At 28.2% G+C, this 9,374-nt stretch overlaps 1 protein-coding gene across 1 annotated transcript; it reads right to left on the bottom strand.

The window, feature by feature from the left end:
- Positions 1 to 3,477: 3,477 nt before the first annotated feature.
- Positions 3,478 to 4,034, bottom strand: LOC120120521 (phytosulfokines-like). The gene is made up of 2 exons (XM_039140155.1): positions 3,881 to 4,034; positions 3,478 to 3,689 (listed from the first exon to the last, which is right to left on the bottom strand). Exons 1-2 carry the CDS (start codon positions 4,016 to 4,018, stop codon positions 3,558 to 3,560), a joined length of 270 nt encoding a protein of 89 aa, XP_038996086.1. The 5' UTR covers positions 4,019 to 4,034; the 3' UTR covers positions 3,478 to 3,557.
- Positions 4,035 to 9,374: the final 5,340 nt, after the last annotated feature.

Below are 9,374 nucleotides of genomic sequence, written 5' to 3'. Positions count from 1 at the left end.
GAAATCGGTTTTTGTCCGGGCACGAAATTTTACTTGGCGCAAAAAATAATATGGATAAAAAATTATTTTGATTTAAAAAATGTTTTGGGAGTTGTCATCGATCTTTTTGGGTTAGGTAGGTCAAATACCTAAAAATCATATTTTAAAAGAGTTTTTAAGAAAACATCAGTTAAAAGATAAACTGGTCTGCGTTTAACCAAAAATTCATTTTTTTTAATAAAAAAAGGGATTTGTGGTCGATTACGTTTGGGGAATGATTAGTACCTCACAACGCCCAAAATTGGTCCTTGTCGATTATAAATTCTCTTAATAATAGAATTTAAGAATTCGAATATAAATTTAATTTATGATCCTATTATTTCTTATTTTAATCAGATAATTCTAAGGAAGAAAAAGATATTAAATAATTTTTATAAATTATAAATAAAATATTTATTTATTTAAAACATTAGAAAATGACATCTAATTGCTTTAAGAATGGCCTTTCTTAATATTTGAAAAATAAATAAATATTAAAAATAATAATTTTTCCTAAGAAAATAATTTAAATAAAACAATATGTATTTTTTTTATAAGTAGGATATTTATTTATTTTTAAAATACCAGAATAGGACATCTAGTTGCTTTAAGACTGCTCTTTTCTTGGTATTTAAAAATAAATAATTTATTGTTTAAACAAATATATATATTTATATGACTATTAAGAAAATAATAATAAAAATTTAAAGTAATAATTTAAATATATTGAAAAATAAAAGACAATAAAAAAATAAAATGCAAATAAATAGTAATTAAATAAAATTAAAAAACAAGATTAAAATGTAAATTATCAAAACTAATGAACATAATTCGAATTATTATAAAAATATAATTACTAATATTGTAATTATTCCTTAATTATTAATCAGTGATTAAAATAATAATTGTTAAAATTAAAGGCTCTAACTCGAATAAAAAAATCTAAGTGCTAATAATGTAATTTAGCCTTATTTAATTAATTTGGGTTAATATATAAATTATAAAAATTATAAGGGACTAATCATATTATTTACCCTAAATATTTCTAAATAAGGTAGTGACTAAATTGTAAATAAATAAAATTGAAAGACCAAATTAAAACATTCAAAAATTGCTTTCAGTGACTAAATTGTAAAGAGTACAAACTTAGAGGGGCTACGGAAAGAGTTTTACTATTATGAAATTACACAGATACCCCTCCCCAAAACGACGTTGTTTGGAGAGGGGTATATAAACCCAAAATCCGGCCCTTAGGGCCAAATCTTTCCCATTTTTTTTTCATTCTCTCTCTTAAAGAGAGATATGAAAAATTCTCTCTCCCTCTCTCTAAATTTCTGTCACCGGCGAGAAATGATCTAAGGTTATTTACGTTAGATATTTCTGTCACCGGAAAATCCCAAACTTACCTAAACTAGAGATTTCAACCTCTAAAGGCCAAATCTGACCTCTTTTTTTTTTCCCTAAATCCCCTTATATCGACGTAGATCTAAGGTTATTTACGTTAGATATTTCGGTTTTTCAACGCCGCGGTGAAGCTCTGACGATCGCGTAGTTTTCTCGGTAAGTCTCTTCTCTCCTCTGTTTTTCCTTTATGTTGTTGATGTTTGTCGTTGGTTGCTTGTTGGTGGTTCTTTCTGCTATCTGTTGGTTTTATTCTGCCTTCTGTCTGTCGCTGTTCTTCTCTGTTGTTTGTTGTGGTTCTTTCTCCTTATCCCTCCTTTGTTTGCAGGTTCGATGGTGGCTTTTATAGCCACCATAGTGTTCGGTTTGGACCAGTCCAAAGGGGGAAGTTTCGGTGAGTCACCAAACTATAGTGGTGACTCACTCCTAGAGAAACAACGTGTGTGGCTTCGTGGCAGTTCTGGAGGCTTCGGATAGGCCAGCATCGTGGCAGCAGCAGCGTCGGCAACGGCTGGTTGGACAATATGGCAGTGGAGGCGTCGACAGTGTAGACGTGGGGCGGCTGGAAGCTGAAGCAGCGCCGCGTGGTCCCTAGGGTATCATAAACCTAGGGTTTATTCTGGATGCGTATGGGCCGTTGGATCTTGCCAGATCCAACGGCTGAGATCGTTGGCGGCTGGTTGAGATGATGGAAACCCTAGAAGGGTTATGTTGGGCCTGGACTGGATTGGGCCTCTGAGATTTGTAAAACGGGCCTCCGGGTCTAGTTATAAATGGGCTCCGATTTTGTAATTTATAATTATTTTTTAATAATAATAATAATAATTGATATTAATAATAATAATAATAATTTAAAAAGGAAAAATTTAGTGTCTACAGTTTGCGAATGGAGTAAATTGAGTAGGAAGAATAATTTTTGTTTTTGTAGTTCTTAATCTGAATTATTCGGTCAATAAATCAGATATCGATGATTATAAAAAAATGATTGAAAACTAACACTACATTGAACAAACAACAAGTTATTTCATATGCATGAACCAACTTACCTTAGTGGTTAAAGAATCGTTGTTGTTTCTAGAGATCATGAGTTCAAGCATCAGCGACTACAATGGTAATTGGATGTTCATGTCAAATGTCAAATGATAGAGAATATTTATAACAAATATTATTTTATAATCTCTTTAGATTAATGGAAAAAAAGTATTCTTATATTGAAGCTTGATGTGAAATAATTTTCCGTGAGGTTATTTTCCCTTGAAGTATCTGTGGCATTTAAAAATACCTTATTATATACAATATATCATATAATAATATTAAAATCTTATCTTTATTTTATAAAAACAAATAAAAAATATCAAATATTATTTTAAATAGATCACTTAATATATTTAGATTATAAATTTAAAATTTTCAGAATAAAAAAAAGTTAACGCGAGATTGTCAACCAAACTCTATAGCCTGCTTAATTAATATGCATATTCCTTCCATTAATATTTTATATTTTTGGAAAAGCCTTTTTCTCTATTATTGCTCTCTTGAGGTAATTGAAAGGGATAATTATAACTCTTTTTTTTTAATTTTAAATTAAAAATAATTACATTTAAATTTAAAATATACTAAACATAATAATAAAACTGAATTAAAATTTAATCAACATCTCTGTAATTATTATTATTATTATTATTATTATTTCCTTATTTGTGTCCTTAATATGTCTTCTCTTCTGAATTTGTGCATGAAATCTTTGCATATATAAAGTTTAGATCACTATTTTTATAGTTCTATTTTGATAACTATTTTTTTTGAATCGTACTTAAAATTACGCTTTAGTTTCGTTTTGATCACTCGCCGTTAAAAATTTAACGGTGATGTTAATATATTACTATAAGGTTTATCATTGAAAAAAAATAAGAAAATTGTCAAGTTAGTAGTTTTGTTTGTTTTTTAACGGGGGATGACAAAAACATAATTTTAAATATGATTTTAAAAAAGAAATAATTTGATGATCAAAATGAAACCGTAAAAATAATTGGTTGACTAAATACGTAGTTTACCCTCTATCGTTATCAACTAAAAACCTCTCCTGAAGCTGAAAACAACATGATACGAATCTATGAAGAAGAGAGAGAGGCTATGAGTCAAGGATTGGTCTTCTGGGTGTAGATGTAATCGACGTGAGCTGCAAGTGTTGTTCTCATGAAACACTCTTCTTCTTCTTCTTTAATTCCTCGGCAGATATCATCCACTTCAACCCTCTCTGTTTCAGTATCCTGGAAATATTGTTTAACAAACAATTCATCAGAAAATTTAAAAACATGATTCTTACCCATTCATTTAATGAGTTTTATGAACCGAATCAAAATGAAAGGAAAAAGTGGCTTGATTGAAGCAGATTTGCTTTAAAAAAACTGTTTTTTTTTTGCGTGTACTCTTTGAAAAGGAAGAAGTTAAGCATACATACCGGATTTGGAGTTTTGATTGGGGTATTCGGATGCTGAACTTGAGATGCAGTGGGCTCCGGCCGAGCGGCTCCAGCGTGAGATATGGTGAAGAAGAGGAGGAAGACGATCAAGCAAACGGAGCTGACCATGGAATTCATGTCTTTTTTTCTTTTCTTTTCTTTTTTCTATAAAGAATTTTGGTGGAAAGAACTGCGCAAGGTGGTTTGATTTATAGACCCGGTCCACATTCAATTCAAAGGCAAATACACCAAAGGGTGAAGGGTAAGTTTGGTAATATAATACTTATCAATATTATATTATGGAAGATCAAATAAAAATGAACCGGATATGATTCTATTGTAGAGGATTTATGAGTGAAAATAGATTGTTGTTATTATCGTAAAAAATGAGAAAATATTTACTGATAATAAAAATATGGAGTTAATTTATGTCATCTATATTCACTCATTCAACAGTCTTAAATTTATGTTAAATTAATAAAAAACATTTTATAAGTGAATCATAATCTAAATAAGAAAAATTAATAATTATTTAATCCCAAAAATGTTGGACCTTACCTTATCTTAATTGCATAATCTTATGAATCCTTGAAAATTTTGGCAAAAGTTGTTCTAGAGAGTTGATTTTTATTTTTCTTTAAATTATAGATAGAGATATCTTAAGAATTTTATTAATCCATTATTATTGTAAAATAGGAAAAATCAGTTCTCAATCCCTAAATGCAATAAAATCCAATTCATTTAACCATTTGAACCACTTATAAATAAAAAATATTAAATATTTGAATATACTTGATATTATATCATCTTATATATTATATTAACAAATAGTACGGAACGAATAAACTTAATCAATAATAAAATTATATTTACATTTTTAATATTGTACCTATAAGGATTATATCAAGAAACTGAAGTGAAATACCTTTTTTTCCATCTCAATCTTGTATTTTTTTCATGCAATGATTATTGCTTAATTTATCTAGGGAATTTTTTTATAACCATCAGTATTCTATCTATTGATCGACTAATTTAGATTAGGTATTATAGAGACGAGGGCGACCCTCCTAATATAATTTACTCCATTTGCCATGACCTTACTTAAAAGATCTAGTGTCTCCTCCCATTAAACCAATTGTTTGTTAGTTAGAAGAAATTTTATTTGATTTGGTTGAATTTAAATTATATTAGAAAATGTGGTAGCTTAGAGACTGTTTTGATTAACGTTGATTGGGTTTGTCAACGCCTAGTTATTATTACACATGTGAAGGATGTAGAAAGCATAATAATTAAAGACGAACAATGCTAGGGGTTTAAGAATAAGAGTTTACTATACTAAATTAGTAACTAATCATCTTAATTAATCCTTGATTTAAATTTAAATTTAAATTTAGCCTTACCTATGAATATATCAAGCGACTTCGGTGATTAAAGGAATATTGTCCTCTTTAAAAATTTTGGGTTTGGACAACTACATCTGTAAAGTGAGTATGTATTATTAATAGTTAAGAAAGATTTATTTTATAATCACCTTAAATTATTAAAAAAAACATTTAGACAATACGATATGAATAATATTTAGTATTTTTGAAGAACTTTGAATTATTTTTTCGAAAAAAAAAACTCGATTAGATATGAACAATGTTTAGTAATTTTGGAGAACTGACATAATGAGGAGCATCCCATTAAGGGAACCAACTTATAATTCAAAATTATGAGTTTATATGGCATGCTCACTAGGCATCCAAAATGATGGAGCCTCTGCCCCATAATTAAATACCCTTGTTGTTTTTGGCGGGATAAAACTAAATTTATTAAATGATCTTAGTAATTAAATAAAGTGAATGATTTTTTTTTTGGAGATTCTGAGTTCGAATACTTATATTTATAGGGTGTATATGTATTGCCAATGATTAAAAAAGATTATGAACATACACTACCTTATAATCGTCCTAGACTACTAAAAAAAATTTAAAAAAAAAATTGGTAAATAATAACGAAAAACTAAATTGCTATTGAAAAACTAATATGATTAGAAAACTATGTACTAAGTAGGACTATACTTTTTTATTAGGACTTTAATATCAGTTAGGATTAAAATTCTATATAATATTTATTCATTTTGTCTATAAATATATAATTTAGAAAAATCATTGTACACAATTTATATTAAGATAATAATACATATTTTTCTTAGGTGGCGTTTGGTTCGCATGAATCCCTTGGAATTAGGGGGAATTGAAATCCAATTCCACCACTTTCTCATGTTTGATTCAAGTTTTCCAAGGGAATTAGAATCTCTTATTTCTTCAACTTTCCATCAAATGAGGGAAAGTGAATTCCATCCATTCTATGATCGAATTCAATTCCCTTGTTAAAGGGAATTGAAATTTGACCATACTACCCTCATCAATCTTTTGGTAACTTATTCATATATTGAATAAAAAATATTTTTATTATTTCGGGTCGGGTTTCTAATTCATATATTTGGGTCGGGTCGGTGAAACTTTATTTTGGTCGGGTCGGGTCAGTTTTTTTAAGTGTGATATTCGGGTCGGGTCGAGTTCGGGTTTAGGGTGAAAAATACCCGACCCGAAAATATATATAATTTTACCTTATATATTTAGGAATAATTATAATAATACCCCTCTATATATAATTTTTTTTTCAATTAAGCCACTGTTTTTATTGAATAAAAATAATTTTTTTATTATTTCGGGTCAGGTCGGATTTCTAATTCATATATTCGGGTCGGTTCGGGTGAAACTTTATTTTGGTCGGGTCAGGTCAGTTTTTTGAGTGTGATATTCGGCTCGAGTCAGGTTCGGGTTTAGGGTGAAAAATACCCGACCCAAAAAATATATAATTTTACCTTATATATTTAGGAATAATTACAATAATACCCCTCTCTATATATATATTTTCAATTAAGTCACTGTTTTTATTGAATAAAAATATTTTTTATTATTTCGGGTCGGGTTTCTAATTCATATATTCGGGTTGGGTCGGGTGAAACTTTATTTTGTTCGGGTTGGGTCTCGGATAGAGGTTCCCTTGTTCTCGGGTAGGGTTGGGTGGACCAAAAACCCTACCCAACCCGACCCATGGCCATCCCTAATTGGGATGATTTTAACTTATGATGTTTATTAGCATGATTTTTATAATTTATTGATATAAATAATCAATCAATAAAATTAAAATTTATTTTTTTTAAATTTTTATAATATATTGCTACATGTAATTTATAAAACAAACTAAAATTAAGCAAAAAAATAAGGACAATCCTATCATTTTACATTACTGAAATCAAATTCATCTGACATATTTGCGAACCAAACATAATATGAAATTGGATTCCAATTCAATTCTTGCCAACCAAACAGAATTTGGAATTGGATTCCAATTCCTGACAGATTCCAATTCCTGAACAAATTCCAATTCCCTCATAAACATTCCAACGAACCAAACGCCACCTAAGTTGCAAAATCATTTAATTTTTCAATATAACATATACCTAAATGTTAGCCCACATTAATAACAGGAAAATTAAATAGTTATTTAACATTTTATAACAATTTTTAAAATAATTACGTGATATTTTATATTTGAAAAATAAATCCTTTTTTTACAATTTTAATAATATTTTAAATTTTTAATAAATTTCAAGATTTTAAAAAATAATTCCATATTTTAGATAGTTATATAATATTTTTCAAACGTTTTTCATATTTCTTAAATTTTTAATATTTATTATAATTTTAATATCATTTAATGTTTTTATTTTTTTAAATAAATTTTGAAAGTTTTTAGAAAAATAAGTAATTTATTTGTTATACTTTTAAAATATTATTTAAAATCTTTTCATAATTTTTTATTTTAAAGATTTTTAAATATTTTTAAAATTAAATTTTAAAAAATCTAGAAACACCACATGACATCACTAAAGAGTGGCATATGATTCACTTTGATGTTGTCACATAGAAAATAACTTTAAAATATTAATACTTATAGGTCAAAATTGTTCAAAAAGATTTATTTAATATACTTTTACAATATAATGGCTTATTTAATTTAATTTCTTAGTGTAAAGGCGTACTTGGGTGCAACAAAATTTAAATATTGGATTAATTTTATTTCATATGGTTTGAGATTTTTGAATTCTTAAGTTATATATATAAATCTTAAATCTATATACATATATAAAATATTTATTGAGCACACAATTTTAAAAAAATTAATAGGAGCAATTAAAATTACGAGTTTAAAATCTAAAAATATATTAAATCTTGCCACTAATAAAATTTTGAAATACTGACAAATCCAACATGTCACTAAAAATTTTTGACAAAATTTTTATGTTAATTATTGGCACTAAAAAATAATTGACAAACATAATATGTATTTTCAAATCATCATATAAAAACAAGACATATAACAATGAATAAAAAATTTGCATTAATCATGTATTTTCAAAAAAAAAATTGAGGCAAAAATTTGGCTACAAACATATAGTGATGAAAATCAATGACCTTTTTTAAATTGTCATAAATGATATATCATTAATCACTAAATATGATGAAAACAGATAATTGTCACATTTATAGTATATTTTGTGACATTATTCACAATGTCATATAGAAATTTCGTCACAAATGATAAATTTGTTGTAGTGCATGATTCCCTTCATTTGAGGTTTGAATTTTAGCTTCCACTTGTTGGGATTTTGATATCATGAATCTTTTCTTATTATTGAAAGATCTGTAAAAACCATATGTTTATGTTTAAAATGCGAATGCAATGTAGTGCATTTTCTTTTATGTAAATGATGTTCTCATGCATGCATACATGTTAATTTAATTTTCCTTTGACTCCAAAGTGGAGAACTAGGTCTTCTTCCACTTGATCACTCTTCTTTAGGGTTTACTCAGATATCAGTGTAGCAACTCATAATTTCAAGCTTGCATTTTTGAAGAGCCATCTGATCATCTTATGTCTTTGTGTCTTCTTTGCCTCTTACATGCGTTAAAGTCTGAGAAGAAATGTTTCATTTCTCAAATTCTTGTTGCGGTCAGGAATATGACTTTGATGCCCTTTTCTATCCTTGACTTAATTGCTCTATTAGAATTGTCTTTTCAGGACTCTATAGTTAATTGATGCTCACCTGGTTTGATCTACAAGGTAATTTCTTCTCAAATTCATGGTCTACCCCTGACACTCCAAGTTATGAGGCTCATTCTTAATGTCTTTTCGATCTGTACCTTGTTATCTCGACATGATCTAGTTTTTTTGGTCATGCCCCAAAGTGGATATTTTCATGGCTCATCCATATTTGGGTGCCAAATTTTTATCCTTGATTAGTCTCACTCTTGCATTTTTGTTACAAGCTGGGATGTGAGCCCCTTTCAAATAAGGATATCATCTGCTACTCGACAGGTTATCGACAACGTCACAAGGAAATGCTACAAGTTCTATCCTCATGTCCTTATGATCTCTC

The sequence above is a fragment of the Hibiscus syriacus genome, unplaced genomic scaffold (genome assembly GCF_006381635.1).
Source record: "Hibiscus syriacus cultivar Baekdansim isolate YM2019G1 unplaced genomic scaffold, ASM638163v2 tig00110339_pilon, whole genome shotgun sequence".
Classification (NCBI taxonomy): domain Eukaryota; kingdom Viridiplantae; phylum Streptophyta; class Magnoliopsida; order Malvales; family Malvaceae; genus Hibiscus; species Hibiscus syriacus.
Note: the sequence above shows the minus strand (reverse complement) of the source record. Positions and strands in the feature narration are given on the sequence as shown.